This window comes from Miniopterus schreibersii, assembly GCF_964146895.1.
Source record: "Miniopterus schreibersii genome assembly, chromosome: 22".
Taxonomy (NCBI): domain Eukaryota; kingdom Metazoa; phylum Chordata; class Mammalia; order Chiroptera; family Miniopteridae; genus Miniopterus; species Miniopterus schreibersii.
The window spans coordinates 3,125,707-3,146,072 of record NC_138124.1 but is presented as its reverse complement, the minus strand read 5'-3'; the positions used below and the strand labels follow the sequence as shown (position 1 = coordinate 3,146,072).

At 52.0% G+C, this 20,366-nt stretch overlaps 1 protein-coding gene across 4 annotated transcripts in view; it reads right to left on the bottom strand.

Annotated features, from left to right (window-relative positions):
• The window catches only part of ADAMTS17 (ADAM metallopeptidase with thrombospondin type 1 motif 17), a 156,158-nt gene that overhangs the window by 67,990 nt on the left and 67,802 nt on the right, over positions 1-20,366 (bottom strand). For all 4 annotated transcript variants that reach the window (XM_081124765.1, XM_081124767.1, XM_081124766.1 and 1 more), the window contains exons 9-10: positions 9,075-9,215; positions 6,449-6,599 (exon numbers count right to left, since the gene is read on the bottom strand). In XM_081124765.1, the coding sequence (XP_080980891.1) occupies positions 6,449-6,599; positions 9,075-9,215 (292 nt within the window). The remainder of the gene's footprint in view (positions 1-6,448; positions 6,600-9,074; positions 9,216-20,366) is intronic.

Here is a 20,366-nt window from a genome sequence, read left to right as displayed (position 1 = left end):
AGGGGATGACCGAGAAAAAGTCAGTAGGATAAGATGGAAATGAACAAATAATTCCAAAAAAAATTTTAAGAGGAAATGACAGATATGGAAGACGCACAAAGGAGATCTGACTTAAGCGTGAGTGGGAGGCAGGTAGGATGGGGCAGTTCCTATTTTCCCCCCCACTTTTCCAATGAGGAGGCAGATGTTTGCAAAGGTCAGGGGCTCCGAGGTGGGTTCGAGGCACAGGACTCCTAAAGAAGAGTACCGAAGTAAAAATAAGGTAACAGAAGAGGTATTGGAATATAAGTTTAAGGCTATATCCTAACGTGAAAAAATATCTCAGTCTCAGACTGAAAAGCAAAGCCCTGTTCCAGGGAAAGTGGCAAAGAAAAGGAACGCAGAGGCCAGCCCTGATACGGTCACTGGGTCTGACAGGGAAAGCAAGAAATACTTGGGGCAGCCGGGCAAAGATCAAGTCACCAATAAGGGGAAAGACAACAGGCTTCAGGCTAATTTCTCCACAGCAGTGTTGCTGCCAGAGGCCGTGGAGTGATGCTTAGGAAGACATGGGAAAGAAAACGTGATCCAAGATGTTTAGGTCAACTCAACTGTTGCTCAAGCATTTAGGTAACAGAAAAACACTGTGCACATACAAAGAACTGAATCCCCTTTTGTGGAGAACAGACTTTAGTCAACTAAGAAATAAATGGAAAACCCGTGGCAAAAGGACTCGTGATGAAAGCACAGAATGAAACCAGTGGGGGTTGAAGCTGGAGAACAGAATGAATTATACCATAAACTCAGACAAGGCAGGGATGACACAGGTAAGAAGGCGCTGGGGTGGGAGCGGGAACAGGGTGTCCATAGATGCACCAACTTCTTTGCCTTTTCTAGCTGGGGTAGGAGCAAACGTAACAGATTAATAAAATAAACAGGGATGTAAGGACTTTGAAAGGTAATTTTGGTCACTGTGAAAATAATAAAAATTGGGTGGTAGAGGGAACAGAAAGGAGGAAGCTAGAAGTGGAAATTCTGGGGGGCAGCGGCTGTGTCCATCGCCTCATCTCATGAGCACACATCTGGCAGCACATCGTACATGCCCAGAAAAGGCTAGCTAAATGAATGGATGCATGAATGAATGAACGAATGAAGCCATTCATAAGTAAAGCAATGCACGGCTTCAACAGAGTGAGAGGAAAGCTGACACACCCTAAGCATTTACTGAGCCCAGGCATCAGGCTAAGCACATAATCAGAACGATCTCATTACTACTCACACCGACCTGCTGAGACAGAACCTGTCACTGCTCCTGTCCCACAGGTGAAAAATCAGAATTAAGTGACCTGCCTGAGCTGCAGAGCTGGGACCTGTCCTGACCCCAGAAGGCATACTCTCACCCACCGGGCACACTGCCTCTCTGTGATGAGTCCCCAGCTTCTCCTTCCCACTTCCTTCTCTGGCAACCTGGCAACCTGCGCCAGCCAGGCACGTGTGCGCACCATTGCCCCGTATCTGCAGTGGACCCTAACGCCTTGTGCCTTCCTCCTGCAGTGTTTCATTGGTAAGCACTGTTAGGCAGCATAACCTTTGGCTTAAATAAAATGCATATTAAAACAGTGTGGAAACACATAAAGTTGCGGTCACTCAAGCCGAATCAGGGGTGGGGGTGCCCAGAGTCCCCCGACTCTACCCAGAAGCAGTCCTCAGTAAGCAGCACAATGCCATCGGTGCCGTGCAAAGAGCAAGGAAAGTGAAACAGCTCCCTGGTTCTAGCATCTTACCTCCCTGGCTACATTTAATGTCTGGTGAGTGAAAGTCATGCCAAGTGTATTGTGCTGCAAAGCTCCTCAAGAGGCTGTGTAACAAACGAGCCCACGGCCAGCTGCCTTCTCTGGAACACGGTGGAACTACGGGGAAGGTTTGAGTTCCTCCAAAGACAGACACCACTGCTCATGCATTTGAGGCCTGACAGTGTTTTCCTTCTGTTGGTTGTGTCCCTTTTAAACCCCCCTCAAGGTTCTTCTGATCTTCTTCCTCACGGGGCGCCAACCGGCGTTTGGAGAGACGCTAAACAGCGCTGAAGGGAACGGTTATGTAAAAACCCTCAGAAATATGCTGCTGATAACACAAGCCAAGGGGGAGATAAAATAAAATGCTAAGCGCTGGATGAAAAAGTGACTAATCCACATTTTCCACACGTACTACTGCAGTTTGAAGCCTTTCCCCAGGTCAGCATGCCAGCCCCGCTTCTGGAAGGTTCTGTGAGCCCCGTGTTTGGTCCCTCCTTCCATGTTCCTGAAGGTCACAGGGACTGTCACCCGGCTGGGGCCATCCGGGGGGGGGGGGGGTGGTGGCTTCAGGGTGAGGGCAGGGCCAGGGTACCCAGGCGATCAGCTGGCAAGGGGAAGAAGAATGAAGGATAACACACAGCTTGCAGCGAGCTGGAGAGCTCTCCGAGGAGGCCGTCTACTGTAAACGTTCAAACACTTCTGGAAAATTGGGGCCATCTGCTGCCAAAGTCCAACAGCTTTGAGAGAGGCTGCAGCTGCTGGGCAGGAAGCTGAGGCTGAGGCAGGCAAGACGGCGTTCAACCTGGCGTCCAACCCAGCGTCCTACCGCACGGCCGTCTGTCTGAGGGGCAGGGCGAGGCTCCCGTTCCGGCCAGCCGCCCGCTCCGGCCAGGTACGCGGGCATTAAAGGGGCAGGCTACATTTAGATCAGCAGCTCCCAAACCGAGCCGAGCATGACGACCTGAGAAATACCTGAAACCCGCCCCCCGGGGACGAACGGAGAAGGTCTGGAGTGGGGCACAGACACTCCTGACAGTCCCTGGGGGAGATTCCAATGACTCCACATTTAGAAACAACTGACAGTGGAGAAAAGAGCACTGTTGTTCAAAGTGGAATTCTGGTACCTTGAGCTTCCTGGCACCACGGGGGTCTGTATCGGCCAAGATGCCCATGGGCATGAAGAGATTAAGAAGTACAGATCCTTAGTCACACAATAGTCTCAGGAATGTAAAGCACAGCACAGGGAATATAGTCAATAATATAGTAATAACGACATGCCAGGTGGTTACTGGAAACACTGGGGGGGGAACATTTTGTGAAGTATAAGATTGTCTAACCACTCAGCTATACACCTGGGCACCAGGAGCAATGGGGGGGGGGGGTCAGCACAGAGAGACATGCAGAGAAGGGCCCACCAGTGAGACTGTCGGCTGAACAGTGTCTCCTCTCCCACTGGCGCCCGGAAGCGAGACGGTAGGAAAAACAATACCAGTTAAACTTTCCTGAGGGCCTACTACGTGCTAAGTGCTCTCATTCATTTGTCACTTAACCCCATGATGTGGAAGCAGAAATTGTTTTCCCCATTTTGCAGATGAGTAGACTGAGGCACAGAGAGACTATGCAACAGGCTCAAGAGGCAGGACAGGATCCTGGGCAGCCTGACGCGAGAACCTATCTTCTCGCCCCCGTGCAAGAGGGACATTGCCTCCAGGCCGCACGGAAAGGCCAAGAGAATTAAATGGAAAGGAGCAGAGGAGCGAACATTAGGTAGAAAAAGAGGCATAAAGCCCTGGAATGCCTATTGCCTCCGAGTCACTCTTGCCCTCCTGAAACAACTGGCCTCCAGCTTCTGTCCTCAAAAAAACAGCGTAACGTGCACCTCTCAGTCCGCTGTGAAGGCCACAATTATGGGCATGCTTGTGCTCAAGTCACCAACAAGGCCGGTGCCCACTGCTTCCCAGCTCTGCCTCCCTCACAGAGTCACACGGGGGCTTCGGAGCAACGGCAGTGGGATGCGTTGCCGAGACGCAGGAAGGGTGAAAGGGCGAGGGGTCATTTCTAGCACCTCTCGACTGAGAATCTCCAGATACCCGGGTGACGCGGGAGGAGACAGATGAATCTCTCCCACGGATAGAAGGGGTGAGGGCTTCGTGACACCGCGATCGCGGCCAGGATGTCGCCCGACCCCCACTTTTTGCTTCTGTCTCCGGTAGCAACGCCGCACTCTTCCTTCTAGCTGACACTACCTGCTTTTGGCCGGCTCGCCCTCTGTCCCACCTGGTCGAATATCTGAGCTTCAACACCTTAAAGTCCCCTTAAACGGTGACTTTGCTTTGCAGCGCCTGCTGACAAGGACAGGAGGAACTCGTAGTCATAAAAGAGATGGACTGGGCTAATTGCGTAAAGTTCGTTTCCCCTTTCTAATAAATATTTACTACCCACTGTTTATAATGTTTAGGTTTGGACTTTCTTGAAACGCTTTATTGAATTAAAAACATCACATTACCATTGGCTAGAAGAGGAGACAGCTCTATTTGCCAATAACTTCTGCAACAAATGCCAGCTAGCTGATGCCAATTTTTTTGTATTTCTTATTTCCATGGATGGCTTTGAGCCTTACAATACCAGCATTCTGCAGACAGGAACGACGCGGTGGTGGCGGTGTGGGCATCTCCAGAGCCCTAGGGAGGAGGGTGGCCCGCGTTCTAACTTTCCCTGGGTCTCTGGTGTGCAGATGCGTAAGAACGCGGGAGCCTGGTTCCTACTCGAAGCCAGGCTGCTGCTCCCAAGTCAACTGTAGTAGCCTTTTCCCAAAGTTCTTTACCCTACACCTTCGAGTGGGGACATAGCTTTTTATTTAGGCTCCACGTGGTGAATGCCAAAAGAGCGCATGTGGACGTCCAGTGCAAGGGGCTTCTGTGTTTGAAACTACTCACGTCATAACTCACGCGAGCTGGCACGTGCCGCGGGGGGACAGAGGCCGGCCCGCCACTGCCTGGCACCCAGCACCCGGCCTCCTGCCAGGAGCCATCGCGTGGAGACTCTAAACCCCTTCTCAGAGTGATATTTGTCCATGCGTAAGGATAAAGTACAGAAGATCACCAAGGAAACGATTCAATTGGAATATAACTAAAGATTTAAAAATAACTACAAATGCACAGTATAGGAATGTGTGTTTCTTGGTGAACATGTTACAGAACGAGATCTGGCCCTGGGTCTACCAGGGACTAGTTTTGAAGGGGTGGGGAGCGTAAGTGATATTTTGAGATATTGGCTACAACCGTCATGCAGTATAAAAAAAATCAGCGATCCCTAACCACGGGACAGGCACGGGTGCGGGGAATACGCCTGCGGCTTATGCGGACATTCGTAATAGAAAGACATGCGCATTTCAGGTATAGCTTAGGAAAAAACAAAGATGGCATGTCTTTCCCATCGCTGTTCACAAACCCTCTGAAACTGACCCATGGGCCCTAATTAACCTTGTACAACAACAAAGATGCACCCACACTTCCCAGGAATGGGCTTACATGACCTACCCAGTTTCTTTTCTTCTCTGCTTTTATGATTTATATTCCAGAAAAAGGGGTTCGACTCCTCAGTCCACGTGTATTTCTTGGTTTTACCTCTGCTATAGTTTATTATTTTCTTCTCTGTAACAGGCTTAACGTTCTAGAAATTTTTAAGACAAGAGATTCGCACGCGCCCCACTCGCCCCGCTAATGTTTCGGTGCTTTTCCAAGCGACTCCCTGAGGGCTCCGCAGAGGGAGGCCGGCTGAGCGCCGTGCTGGTGAAACTCTCTTTGGGGGATCCCTGGACTTGGGAACACAGCATCCTAACTGCCAGGCCCAAGTGTGGTTTTTAAGAGATTCCTCCAGACTTTTGGAGTTGTAATGCCTTCACAATACCCACTCCCCTAAACTTCCTGGCTAGGAGTGTTTTTCTTTCTCTTTCATGGTGTCTAGTAAATAGTATTTTTTTTTTTTTTCCTATTAAAGGGGCTGTAAGTGATCTGGGGCATGTTGTTGAGAGACTGGCATCACAGTTCCCTCTGAGACAACTGAAAACGCCGTGAGATGTCACGGTGCCACTGGTTTGGTTATTAGAGTGGAGAACGGCACAGTGCTGTCGATTTGGAGACATGGGACATTCAGGGCCTCGAGGAGGCCAACATCTAAATGGAACATGTCGTGAACCCAAATGAATGAAAGTTGTATCAGTTGGTATGAAGTGGGAGACAGCTTCCCGTTTGTTACCAAGGCCCAGGAAGGACCCTTGCTGGCGCCTCTGCAGGGGAACGACAGAGGGGGATTCAGGACAATGTTGTGGATAAATCCCCTTTGGGCACACAGCTAGCGGGAGGTGCTTGCCTGGTTTGGAGGTCCTGCGCTTTCCTGCATCCCAAATAATGGCAGGCAGTGCCCCACCTGCAGATTCCGCTCTGATCTTCCGAACCAACTCACAGGTCGCCTACGTGTGCGAGTGTGTGCGCACAGAGATCTCTATGCGTGCACTGTGCAAATGCCCATGGTGGCAGATGTATATGCATGTGCGTGTGAGTGTGTATGTGCACATACACATGTGTGCATGCATGTGTGCATGGAGTGTGAATACCTGTGTCCTCCAGCAGAAGCCAGACGCTCCTTCCTGAGCACCCTGCCCCCAGGCCACTTACCTCCATGTTTCTGCAGAAGGTGGCATTGGTGCCAAACAGGATCTGGCACTGCTCGTTGGCGCTGTAGTGCATGCCAGGCAGCTTGTGAGGGAGGCGCACCGCGTGCTGGCTCCTGGGGTCCGTGACCAGCAAACAGGTGCTGACTTTTGACCTGAAACAGCCAAGTGGCGAGTTGACTTTCGAATGTACCGCCCAGCATTTTGTTTTGATTTTCAGTCATCGAGAAGGGTGCACCTCCAATTTATTTATGGGAAGGTGCCCCAGGCCCTGAACACACAGACTCCGGGTTTTTTCACACTCTCCTCTTTGTCCACACGGCCACGTGGGTCTCCTGACTCCAAAGGCAACGAGAGCTTGGCAACTAAGCAAGGGCCCGGGAAAGACACCCACGAGGCTCGTGTACTTTTCTGGGGGAGTCTGGGCGTCTTCTTGGATGGAAGTGCTTTTGAAATAGATTCCTCTGACATTTTCTTAAGAATATGGCTTTGAGCAAAAGTTACTATGAATAAAGAAAATTCTCTTTATTAGGAGTTGGGGTTGTTTTGCTTTATTTTAAATAAAGGCACAGTGCTTATTTGCAACTTTTCAGATTCTCTGTGGCAACTGGCTGGTCCAGATGTCCCACCCGAGGACACCTTCTGCCATCGCTGAAAGGTGGCCGGGGGCGCACTCTTCAAAGGACCCTGGGATTTCAACCAGTGGGACTGTTCGGGGCTGCTGAGAACGCCTCTGGAAAACTAAACGGGCGCTGTGAGGCTGCAGCCCCATTGGGAGGTTAAAAACGTGAACGCTTTGATTTTGTTTTACTTCCTAAAATGAGGCAGATGGTAGTAGAAACAAAAGCAAGCCTCTTGCTAAGATTCTGGGAGAAAATAGGTGCATGCACCTAAGTACACAGGGGTCCACCTCTCCCAGACCCAGACCCACACACACACACCCCACTTGAACAAAGGCAGTGGGACCAGCACTGTGTATGAACAAATGAAAACACCCTGCCTTGCTTCATGGATCCTCTGGGTAAAATGAAATGTCAAGTGTCTTACAACATTTCATTTTGATTCTGTGACTTCGAAGACTCGGTAGAAAATAGACTCTGTTAAAATGAATGAGTCCATTTTTAAGCCTTGTATACACTGAATTTCCCTGCCTACAGGGAACACCATGACAGGAGACCCAGGATGAGGACAGCAGCCAGAGTGGCCTTTGCTGGTCCACTCGAAGTCACCGGTACTTGAAATGTGTCATTGGACCCAGAAGCTCCACAGTGGTGAGAGACGTGAGGCCCTTCCACCTCCATGGGGTGTACACGTGAGTACAGCCAAGTAGAGAAGCGATCGGGGTCTGCTGTCAAACCTCTAAGTTCAGCACCGAGGTCCCGACGCTAAGGGGCCCACGTTGTGCATGGGCACAGACTGAAAAATGTCTGAAACCAGATGGTCAATTCTTCTGCAGAAATCTGAGAATGCGCACATTCTGGGAACAAAGTGTCAGTGAGATAAACCCATCCGTCCCCACACACGAGGGAGATGAGCGAGCCCTTCCCCCCGGCAAAGGCACGTCCGTATCAAAGGGGTTCAGCCTGAGCATGGAGGACACATCTGCTCTACAGCAGCCACAGCCACGGCTGTTAGTGTCCACTCACAGTCAAAATACTGCAAAGAAATGAAACAGGCTTCAAGAGAGTCACTGTGCTGATATTTCAATCAACAGACAAGCATTTGTGAATACAAGTTAGGTGCCCAACACCATACCAGGTGCACTCACTGCGCCAGATACACACATCACACCAGGTGCACACATCACACCAGGTGCACACACCACACCGGATGCACACACACCAGGTGCACACACCACACCGGATGCACACACACCAGGTGCACACACCACACCGGATGCACACACACCAGGTGCACACACCACACCGGATGCACACACACCAGGTGCACACACCACACCGGATGCACACACACCAGGTGCACACACCACACCGGATGCACACACACCAGGTGCACACACCACACCGGATGCACACACACCAGGTGCACACACCACACCGGATGCACACACACCAGGTGCACACACCACACCGGATGCACACACACCAGGTGTACACACCACACCGGATGCACACACACCAGGTGTACACACCACACCGGATGCACACACACCAGGTGTACACACCACACCGGATGCACACACACCAGGTGTACACACCACACCGGATGCACACACACCAGGTGTACACACCACACCGGATGCACACACACCAGGTGTACACACCACACCGGATGCACACACACCAGGTGTACATACCACACCGGATGCACACACACCAGGTGCACACACCACACCAGTGCACACACACCAGGTGCACACATCACACCAGATGCACACACACCAGGTGCACACACCACACCAGTGCACACACACCAGGTCCACACACCGCACCAGATGCACACTCATACCAGGTGCACACATGGGACATCTGCACTGACCACCGCATTAGGCCAGCTGAGAATCCTCAAAGAGATCATTTCCCCTCCCCACCCTTGCTGAGACCCGACTGCTGTGTCTTCTGGAAGTACTTTCTGTTGCAAGGAAGGTGTAGAATGATTCAAGGACTCACTTGAGGAAGTTTTCAAGGTCGTCTCGACTGCAGGAAGACCAGGAGAGGTCGCTGGGGTTCCGGCCTTTCACCCACTCCCCCGACATGATGTGGGACCTGCCGGCGCAGGAGGAGTGGTCATCATCGTGGTTCATCCCCAGGCTGCCCGAGGGAAGGAAAAGGAGACACTTAGGCTTCAGGCTTCTCGTCTTGGATTCCAGGGCCTAGCGTCCCTTTCTTAACTCAGTCATGAATTCACAGGGGGACAGGTGGGACACCTGGGACTCAGCTGGTCTCTCAGTGAAGACCAATGGCCACAGCTGCCAGGGAGATAGAGGGCGGCGATTTGCTTACTGAATGAATGAAGATGGAGCCAAAAGCACTAACCACATTTGCTAAACAACAAATAATAAATGAACAAATTATATTAATTGTGAAACTATAGTTCCTAAACTATACATTTCAGATGACTTGACTTGCTTTTCGGCACTAAAATACCCCATTGTTGCCTTAAAGGGAGGCCACTATGCTAAGGTCTAGTAGGAACCATCCGAGACACTGACTTATAGAATATCACAGTGCAGATCGTCAAATGAATGAAAAATGTGGCTTCAGCCTCTCACATCAGTATACCTGGGTCCCCCGAGATCACACCTGCCGCCTTCCCCGCCCAGACGTACCTGGGATACCTGTGTAGTCATGGGGGACCGACCACACGCTGTACACTGACCAATGATCTTAGTTCGCACACAAGTTGTCACCGGGGTAAACTGAGACACAGAACACACAGGTGGCCTGTGGCTTTAAGGGGAGAGACTCGATGTGCATAAAGATCCGTTCTTTGTCAACAGCCCCGTAGGGGAAAAATTTGCTTTCATTCATTCAAAAATATTTATTAGAGGTTTCTCAAGTGTGAGGAATGGACTAGGAGAAAAGACACGATGGTGTACGACGTGCTATCCCGACCTCAGATCGCGCAAGCCTGGGAGAGGGGACGACATGAACAGAGATCTTCATCAAAAGAGGTCCTGGCCCGGCCGGTGTGGCTCAGCAGTTGAGCAACGACCTAGGATCCAGGAGATCGCAGTTCGATTCCCGGTCAGGGCACAGGCCCGGGTTGCGGGCTCCTCGATGCCCAGCAGGGGGCGTGCGGGAGGCAGCCGGTCAATGACTCTCATCACTGATTTCCTCTCTCTCTCTCCCCCTCCCTTCCTCTCTCTGAAATCAGTAAAAATATATTTTTTAAAAATGAGGTTCTGAATGCTCCTCCAGAGTCACGCTTCCCGGGTTTCCCTGGAATGTCTCGGGCCGTCGACTCCCCTGCTCGCTGGCCCATCCTGGTGCCTCCCAGGGAGAGGCCTGGGCCGCGTTCCTGCTCCGCGCCAGGCCACGCAGACCCTCCCTTCCCCACCGCGCCGAGTCGGGTTGGCCGGAGCGGCCGGGGCCTCTGCAAACCTGCTGCCCGGTGCCCTGCACCACGTCACCCCACCCCGCACCCGTCGGCTGAGGGTAGCTTACGCAGGGCCCGCTGATGTTCCTTTCAGGCCTATTTATGTCCGTAAAACGTGCTGCTTCATGGCTGAAAATGTCCAAACGCTAACTAAGTGCCTCGTAAAGTTGCAGTTTGATGAACCAGCGTTGGCACTGGGCGTCGTGATATTTGCGGTTCGAGTAAACTACTGCCGAGGATATTTTTAGTTTAAATGAAGGGCTGCTCGACTGAGAAACGCATGTTATTGTAGGTTTATGTCCCAGGGCATCTATTAGCTCTGGCAACATTACATTTAACAAAAACGAGTGGCGTTAAGAGCACACAGTAATTTTAACTTTAAGTGACTGTGGAATTAAGGACACAGACAGGCCGCGTGTCACGTGTGGCCGAGATTCATCACGCACAGTAATAACTTAAGGGCCTGGGTCGACTTTATCTTGAAACAAGCCTCCACCTTTGCCTCTTCCTGCCGCACCGGCGGTGGAGCTAGAAGAGGTGGTGGCCCAGCCCCTGCCTTCCTTGAAACAAGGGACACGTGGCTTCTCCCCAAGTCCTGACAGCGGGGAGCGACGGCCACATGTTTGAGACTCGGCACATCTGCCGTTCCTTGTGGGACACCATCTTTCTAGAGGGACAGGAAGGCTTTTTTGCAGGTTAATCAATTTTAATGGAACCAAGTGATAATACAATATTTCGTAGACATTCATGGAAAAAAAAAAAGACCTTGCAACTTTTTGGGGACTTGTAGAAAGCAAGCAGTGGGGAGCATGTCCTTGTAAAGACACTTCTTGGAGTTGGAAAACATTCTCTAGAAGCGGGTGGGGCACCTGAAGCTGACTCCAGGGAGACGTTCCAAACAAATTTAGAACGTCTATATTGATGGAAGCAGGACAGTCTCCCAAGGTACGCGACTATTTCAGAGGGGACGACACTGATTCCGATGGAAAGGCTGTAGGGTGTTAAGAAAAAACTCTGCCTCAGACAAGGCAGATAGAATTAGAGGAAGGAATACGCCTTCCTTCCTCTCCTGTGTGTTTTTGGTTGGGGTTGTTCCAAAATGATCTCAGGGATTTACTTTTCCATATGATGTGGTTCATCAAGTTCCATAAAAAGTCCTCTTAGTTTGGGATTGCACTAAATAAATGGACTCATGTGGGGAGAACACAGGGCCGTTTCCAAAGGCCTGGCTGCCCCCCTCGAAGGCAATCTCTGCCACCGATTCTTCCAGGAGCTGCTATTTAATGGGCTTTGGAAAGCAGCCCCCAGCACTCCCCATCCCCTTCAAAGCTCCCCACCCCAAGCTGGCCTGCAGGAGGGAGCTGATGCAAAGAGAGAATCTGTTGCTCTCAAAGTTCAGAGGCCCCTCAGGGACATCAAAGGGCACAGGGAGCTCCAGGCTGCAGAAACCCTAGGACAGGCCACTTCCTGCTCCTAATGACCAGCACCCCCTTCCTCCCCTTAAAAGCCACACATCAGGCTTTATGGCCTCATTATTTAGGCTCTGCCTCTGCCACCTTGTTCAGGGGGCTGAGGTTGGGGGTATGGGAGTTTGTACTCCATGCCACATCCTAGTTCTGTGAAGTGCATGCCACTGACCAGGCCCCAGAGGGGTGTTAACCCAGGAGATGCCAGCCCAGCCTCACAGCAGGCGCTTGCATGACAATTCCTAGGAGATCTTCCTACCCCAGTGCCTTTGCTTGTTCCCTTCGTCAGCCCCTATCTGGACACCCCCTTTGCACTGTCCCTACCATCTGAAATCTTCCCCTTCGTGTAAGGCCCACATTGCTGATCTGATGGTCCCATGCAGTGGCCTTGACCCCCTCTGGCTAAGAGGGACCCCACCTGCCTGAACTCCTAAGCACCAGGGTCCTTCTCTCGAGGCCTCCCCGAGGGTAAGGCCTGTCATTCTTCCTCACACCTCCACAGCCCAGGGCCTTCCCACAGCCTGACCCAGCGCGAAACACACACATGGCGCTGGTAAGTGTTCATACGTCAATAGAACAGTAACACCAGTCTGACTGCATCTAAGAGTTTCTCTTACAAGATTTCATCCCCATAGATCTAGGGTCCCTTTGCCTGTTATTTAGGTGGCAGGGTGGGGTGGGGGTTCTGAGAGCATCCTGGGATCCCCTTTTCCTGAGTACACAGCAAATCAGAAGCAAGCAGCCACGGCTTCCACCAGGGACAGCAGGGACTCAGCCATCCCCTCCCGGCTTCCACCAGGGACAGCAGGGACTCAGCCATCCCCTCCCGGCCCTATTGCCAGTCACGTCCTGCCCAATGAAACTTGACCTTAGGGAGACAGGACAGAATCACAGAGGCAAATTCTAGAATCTTAAATCCAAAAGGGACAGAGTTCAACTTCTGTAAACACTGGTCCTCAAATTTGGCCCCACAGTGGAATCTCCTGGAAGGTTCTAGAAAACTCGGATGCCTGGCTCTCGCCACCAGAGGTTCCGATTTCATTGGTATGAGGTGTGGCCGGGACATCTGGACTTTTCTTTTCTCAATGACAAATAAGGTCACACGCTATTCTATTTTCAAGAATCTTCACGGCAATATTAAAGTTACAGAAACCAGACCCTTTTCCTGCAGCAAAAGAAACACAACAGAAAACAATTATTTAAAACCAAAACAAAGACCAACTATAACAACACAACAGAGATGTAGAGAACCTTGTTCCTAAATCACTTTAGAGGCAAAGACCAAGACTTCCCATAGTGATACTAATGGCAAAGCTAGATATTATCAGAGGACTCGACCCAGGGCTTCCAGTTCAAGCCCAGGGCTTCCTGTACTCCGGGAATAAAAGTCTTGCATAACTTACTTACTTTAAATATAAAAGAAAGAAATAATGAACTGTCAGAATGTTTACAAAACCACACCAACAAATGAAATGCATGTAAGATAAATCTGGATTCTTTAAAGCTCCCAGGGACATCTAAATGCACACAAAAACAGGCCCCCTCCCTTCCCACGGGCCTGTGAAAACGCACACTGCTGGGCCCCACCCCAGCATTTCTGATTCCAAAGGTCTGAGGGGTGGGGACTGAGACAGGGACGAAAATTTGCATTTCTATCGAGTTCCCAAGGGATGCTGAAGCTCCAGATCCAGGGAGCATGCACCTGAGAGTCAGGCCGACAGCCGTCCTAGTGCCAAGGAAAAATGCTGAGATGTCCTAAGTGGAATTAAAGCAGGCCGGCCGCAGGGTGGAAGGGAAGATACTAGGCTAACAGCTACAAGCAGAAACCGAGAGAAGGCTGCTTCCGTTCCTGAATGTATGTTAAAACTCTGAATGAACTTCCGTCATTATCTAGGGAGGACAGCCGACCTCCAGATGCCACCGCCTCCTGCTGACGCAGGAACTTTCCTGACTGTTGCCCACAGCCAGTCCCAAAGTAGCAGACACTTCTCCCTGTGCTGTGCACCTGTCCCAGCAACGTCTCCGCTCCCCTTTCCCCCTGCTCCACCCTTTACCTGCAGCCAATGGAAATTCTGTCAAAACAGCGTGCATCTTTCTTCTCTGAACTCATCGCCTGGAACGGTCCTGCCAGTCCCAGGACAGCAGACGTCTGTCTTCCCCATCCGGCCGCTGCTGGGGGCTAGACGGCATGGACCGGGACCTGGTCCTTTCCTGGCTCGCATGTGGCTCAAGAAACCCTTTCTTTCAGGACAATTTTCAGTTTCTTGTTTCAGTTTTAAGGTTCTTGTTGAACACCAGTAAGCATCCCACCTCGCTGAAGGTAAACATCACCTGGGAAATTGTGCCCACCCCTGACCGAGCAAATCAGAATTTCTGGGGGAGGGGCTGGGGACCTGGACTTTGCAGGGCCTCCCAGGTGAGTCTCGTGTCCCTCCAGGGCTAAGGATGTCTCCTCTAGAAACAGGCTGTCCCTTAACGCCTCAGACAGAATCCAACACTATAGCTCCTTCTTGTTCTGAGCTGGGACGCACAGACCCCTCTCCTCATGACGGGACAGAGTTCAAGTATCTGAGATTGCTCTCACCCCCCTTTCCTCTTCTCTCCGCTGCCCACCAATTTCAAGAAGTCCAAGTTGATAACAAACGACAGGAGTTCTCATCAAGCTCCGTAGCCAAGCGACAAAGATTTCAGACAATCACTCCTTGGTCAGTCAGTCAAAGGTCCAGCTGTCCTTTATTTCTACCCAGATTCCAAATTTTTGGGCAGGCTCAGGGAAGGCACGACTGTGGGTAGATTCTGGACACACACAAAGTTCAAGGCCCCACGTTCCACCTACAAAGTCTACCCTGATGGCGAATATTCTAAGGAACACGGGCATTTCGGAAACAGCAACCACACTACCGCTAAATTATTAGATGCTAGTTTGTGGGACTTTCCATGAAGTATTGTCTATATAGACTCACTGTTTCTATGACACCAAGAATTTGCTTCTGAAATCTCCATACAACTGAGACATTGGGGGCTTTGTTACTGCGATTTCCCCTCCCCGTTTTTTGGAAGCTCTTCTTAAGCAAGACTTTTTATCTTTAAAAGAAATCTTCACTTCCCCCAGTGTAAATTACAGGCTTCTTGCAGTAATCGCTGCTGCTTAACTGGCATTCCATTTGCAGGATAAAAATATATTCTTCTGGCCGCCGTAATGACTGTGCGCGGCTCGTCCTCAAGCCCCCTCCGAGCGCTGGCTCAGGGCAGCCAGCGTGTTAAGAGGGTGGAATGCGGTTTTAGGCAATGCCAATGGTATTGCCCAAGCGGTAATTGATATTTTGACTCGCGGCGGCCTTGTAGTTGATAATAGGTTATTAGAACAGGAAAACAGGCCCTCCCCGCAGGATCCCGGCGGAGGTGTCGCAGGAAGAGAGGTGTTCCAGACAGAAAGCCTCTCGGCGGGGGGGTTCTCGCAGAGACGAGAAATCCCCTGTGGCAGTGTCTCCAAGCACACAGGCGACAACAGGGGATCGAAGGAAGGAAGGAAAGGTTCCAGAATCAGGGCGGGGGAGCTGTTCTAAAGACTCCCCCATGGAAAACACTTCAAAACGAAACAAGTGTTTTTCCCTCCGTCCCCACCAAGTTGCGCACACACATACGCGCACGCAGGCGCACCTCATTTAATTGCGCTTTGGTTCATGGCGCATAACAGATGCTGCAAAAAGACTACCACTTGCCTTATTGCAGTGGTCTGCAGCGGAACTCCCCACATCTCCGTGGTCTGCCTGTGCATACACATACACGTACACGTATACATATACATACTCATATCCGTATTCATATACACGTTCATATATGCACCTGCACCTGCAGCACACAGCTGGAGCGAGCACCGCACAGGGTGAGGTCAGCTGGAAGGCAGACCACTTGGATGTGCTTTAACCACTTTTCTCCAGTCTCCCGGGTGCAGGAGTCACCTGGCTGGGCTCAGGGCCTGTGTTTCTAACAGGCCCCCCCCCCGGAACATGGTGCTTGCTGGTCCTCAGACCATGGTCGGAAGAGCAAGGCACGAGGTGTAGCTGTATGGTGCTCCTCCAGCCTGTCCCTTGTGAAACTCTTCCCAGGACAGTGCAGGCTGGGATGGGGGCAGGAGAGTTCAGGCTGGGATGGGGGCAGGAGAGGGGTTCAGGCTGGGATGGGGGCAGGAGAGGGGTTCAGGCTGGGATGGGGGCAGGAGAGGGGTTCAGGCTGGGATGGGGACACGAGAGGGGTTCTCTGTGGACCAGGCAAGCTGGCCGCCTTTGTCTGCATAGCAGCTCCCTCAGTGAATCACCAGGCTGACCTAACACCTGTCCCTTCTCTACGCCACCGAAGTGTGGCTCTGATGAGCAATGACGTCTTGGTAACACTTCCAGGGAATTTGCTAGGGACATTTCCACCTCCCTTGTTCTAGATCCATCCATTATTTGTGTTTCCCAAGAGCCAGATCCTCCCACAGGTCCTAGGCCACTCTGGTGCCCTGTCCTGATTTCATGCCCCGCCCCCAGGACCCCTCGAGCCCTCTGCTGGTCCCGTCTGCCACTGCCCTCTGGCCACACCGCCACCTCCACATGCGAGAGCATGTGCTCTGTGCCGAGGATGGACAAGTATGAGGAGGGCTGTGCCAAGGACCAGGCTGATGGCAACGTTTCCCAGGGGCTCAGGGAACATGCAGCCGTCCTCAGGTTTCTGGTTGGGGATTTTCCATCGGCAGTGGGCAGTAGATGAACAAGGATTTCACCGAATACCTCGAGAGGATGGGGGCGTGCCTTAGCCAGCTCGAGCTGCTATAAGAAAATACCAGAAACTAGTCTGCTTATCAGCAACAGAAACTTATTTCTCATAGTTCTGGAAACCAGAAGTCCAAGATCATGGTCAGGTTCTGGTGAGGGCCCTTTCCTGGGCTGCAGATGCCGGCCTTCTCCTGTGGCCTCACATTGGGGAAAGACAGCTAGCTCTCCAGCCTCTTCTTATAAGGGCACTAATCCCATTCATGAGGGCTCCACCCCCATCAGCTAATCACTTCCCTACGACCCCACCTCCCAATACTATCACAAATGAGGGGTTCGATTTCAACCTGTGAATTCTGAGGGGACATACACATTCAGTCCATAACAGAGCACTTCAACTACAGAAATTTTCATACTTAGAAAACTTTAGCCAGAAGGTGTGTTCCCAAGTAAAGGTAAGTACATGCAGTTACCAGGAGAGCCACTCAGGGAGGGCTCAGCCTCGGCACAAGTTTGGTTCACTTGTGTAAAGGACCCTGCACCTCGGCCTGTGGCTCTGCTCTGAGTCTCTTCTTGGCCACTTAGAGCCTCAGGAAGGGAGACTGACTTGCCATCTGCAAAATGAGGCTAAGATGACTCCAGACGTCCCTCCCAGCTCTGGGAACCATGAGAAAAGCCACTTAGATAGAGCTGCCAGAAGGTCCGGCAAGCTAATGAGAAAACTGGCTCTCAGCGGATTCCCGGAATAGTCTGTAATGCAAGGAGGTTCTAAGGGGATTTCAGGATTTGGTTCTTTAGCCAAACTCAACTTTCGTCCTGTCTCTTCCAACACCATCTCTGCCGACATAGTTTTCAGGAAGGCGATCCGCCCGGTAATTCCATGCAAGCACTTCCTGAGGTGGAGACAAACCCAGGCTCAGCTTCTGTAACCTTTGTTGTTACAGTGAGGAAGCTCTGGAGGCAGCAAACGCCCCCAACCTGGCTGGATTTCCCATCACGGAGATAACATCCAGCCACTAGCTGCTTGGCCCGGCTGCCCAGGAGGCAGGTGGGACCACATCAGCCTGCTTGCTGAAGAGCTTTCAACAGCTTTCCCTTTGTGTTCCCCTGGCCTGGGCAGGTCTGGGAAGGCTGTGGTCAAGGTCCTCTTAAGGACAGCGGCTCTGGGCCTGCCAAGCAACTAGAAGAAGTGTTCGTGCCTCACACTGACTCCGCGTCCAGGGTAAGACTCCAAAGGAAATCATGGTAATTTCCCTGCAATTCCTGTTAATACTGGGGCAGTGAGAAATTCCTGCTTAGGGCAGAAAGGCCACTGAAACAGGGCCACCAGCTACAAGGCTCCTGCTGCTCTGGAAACTGCCCCTCCCATTCAGAATGACCCCCCTGGGAGGCGCAGAGGGAAATTCTGCTTTTGTTTTTGTGGGAGGGGGAGGAGGGGGCAGGGAAAGGAGGGGAAGAGAGTGGGTACTGAGAGCTGCGCTGGGTGCAGGGGCACCTCCTCTGAAGCCACAGTGAAGACGTGAGGAGGAGGGATGTGGCACCGGTGGACAGGAACAGGCTTGTCAATGAACGTGAAAGACCCTGCAATTTTCAGCAGCAAATTTAAAAAATAGTAATACGAGGAAATGAGGCCTGGATGTTTTGCATGGTTCTGGAATCTGGAGAAGACAGCCTGGCTCAGAGGACACTCACACACAGACTTTGATCCGGGGGCCAAACACTAGGAAATCATACTCAGGAATAGCTCCAAGCACCTCGGTGTGAAACCGGAGCGCCCTGCTAGCGTGTCTGATTGTCCTTTAGTCTGCCTACTAAAGACTCTGGGAGCTGAGAAAAAAAATAGAAAGACCCAGGGAGGCAGGGAGGAGCCGGTCTGAAAACCCAGCATGGACTTGCCTGCTCGAGAACCAGACCCAGGCACCACAAGTGCCTGCACACCCCTCCTGCAGCTCCGCAAGAAAGACCGACCGTCTGTGATAAAACTGCCCCAATTCCATTTGGAAGGTGCCCTCTAAACGGTTATGAATCTCCAGAAATCCTCTCCGCTGTGCTTTCCTTACAAAGCGGGCCCACCTGATGCCTGCGCTGTGCCCGCCGGGCTGTGCACCAGGCACGGGGTTCGAGCAGGAGCCGTGGCCGCCCGGCCGTGCGCTGGTGGATGAGCTGCCGGCTCACATCTGGCCCATGTTCCCGCTGCATCTCCCCCGCTCATTCTTAACACAGATCACAGACAAACATTTCCCTCTTCACACATCTGGATAAAGGCTTTCCTCACTTCCTGTCCTGGGATCGAGACAATTCTTTTCCGTTTGAATTGTGTCGACTCCAGTTATGAGAACATTTGCCCCGGAGCAGCTTTCCCCTCGCCTTTCCCTCTGCTCCCCAGACACCCGCCCGCCCTCTGCCCACCTGCCACGATTCGGTCTCGTTCTGTGCTGCAGGCCAGGCAAGCAGGTCCCCGGGCACGCATCCCACGTCCCCTGCCCTGAGCTCCTATTTGCAGGGTCGCATTCTAGGCGGAAACATCCAGGGTGCCAGGAGCTAGCTTCTGATGGTGTCCTTATTGGAGGACACCGAGATTCACGTGTGACTGCCTGGGGCTATGGATCCCACTTGTGACTTCAGGGAGGTGGTGGCAGGTGGCATCCACACATCCCCTGTCCTCGTGGGACTGAGCAAGAGAAGAAAGTCCCTGCTCCGCTCATGCTCCCTCCCTCCTCCCAGTGACACCAGCCAGGACAGTGCTTCCGAACTGGGGGCTGTGAACGTGTGTGCTGGTCTGAGAACCCAGCCGTGTGCTACGCAATGTTTCCACCAAGTCCATTGGTAACTGTGTGTGTGTCTGCAGCTCGCATGTGGCCGCCGTGTCACCGAACACTGCTCCCTATGAGGACATCTGTGCCTCTGAAGCTCAGCCCTGCACTGCTCCCCATTTCTGGGCACTTGTGCACTCAGTACCTGGGCCCTCCACGAGGTGCAAGACTTCTTGGGCCCCACCTATTTCTCCGCCTCTGTTCCTCCCACCGGTCACATTCACCCCATCGCAGGTGACTTTACGCTTTGCTCTGTGCCCTCATTGAGGTCTCCCAGGAGACCTCGGACAAGAGATGACAGGACTAAGCCTGCCTCGGGTGGCAACTTCCCAAGGGCTGTCTTTTTCTTTCCCGGCCTCATCAGCCGAGAGTGCAACTGGCTGGTGCGGCCTCAGGGAAGTGGTGAATCCAGTACTGTTGGGGATCAACCCTGAGGGACGAAATGAGGCGCAAGAGATGGAAGCAAGAAGGTGGGTGGAGCCAGAAATCAACAAGGAAGCCCCTGAGACATCCCATGTCAGTGGGTCTCCCACCAGGAGAGCCTTCCTAAGCTCTCTCATCACCTAGGGTGTGATCCGCTTGATCGGGGGTGAGGCACACACACCCAGCCTTCAGAAGAGAGGTGGCACTTTATCACTATCAAATGGTTAGGGATGGGGGGGGGGTGAGCCCATGGGGACTTTCTAAGGGTCCACTGAGGGGTACTCTTTTGCATTTTCTAAAACTTCCACCAAGAAATTTTCTTGGAGAGCATGGACCAGTGGCTCAGGCCCACTGAGAACAGCATCTCATCCTATCTTAGTTCCCATGTACGTGAGGAACGTGGAATT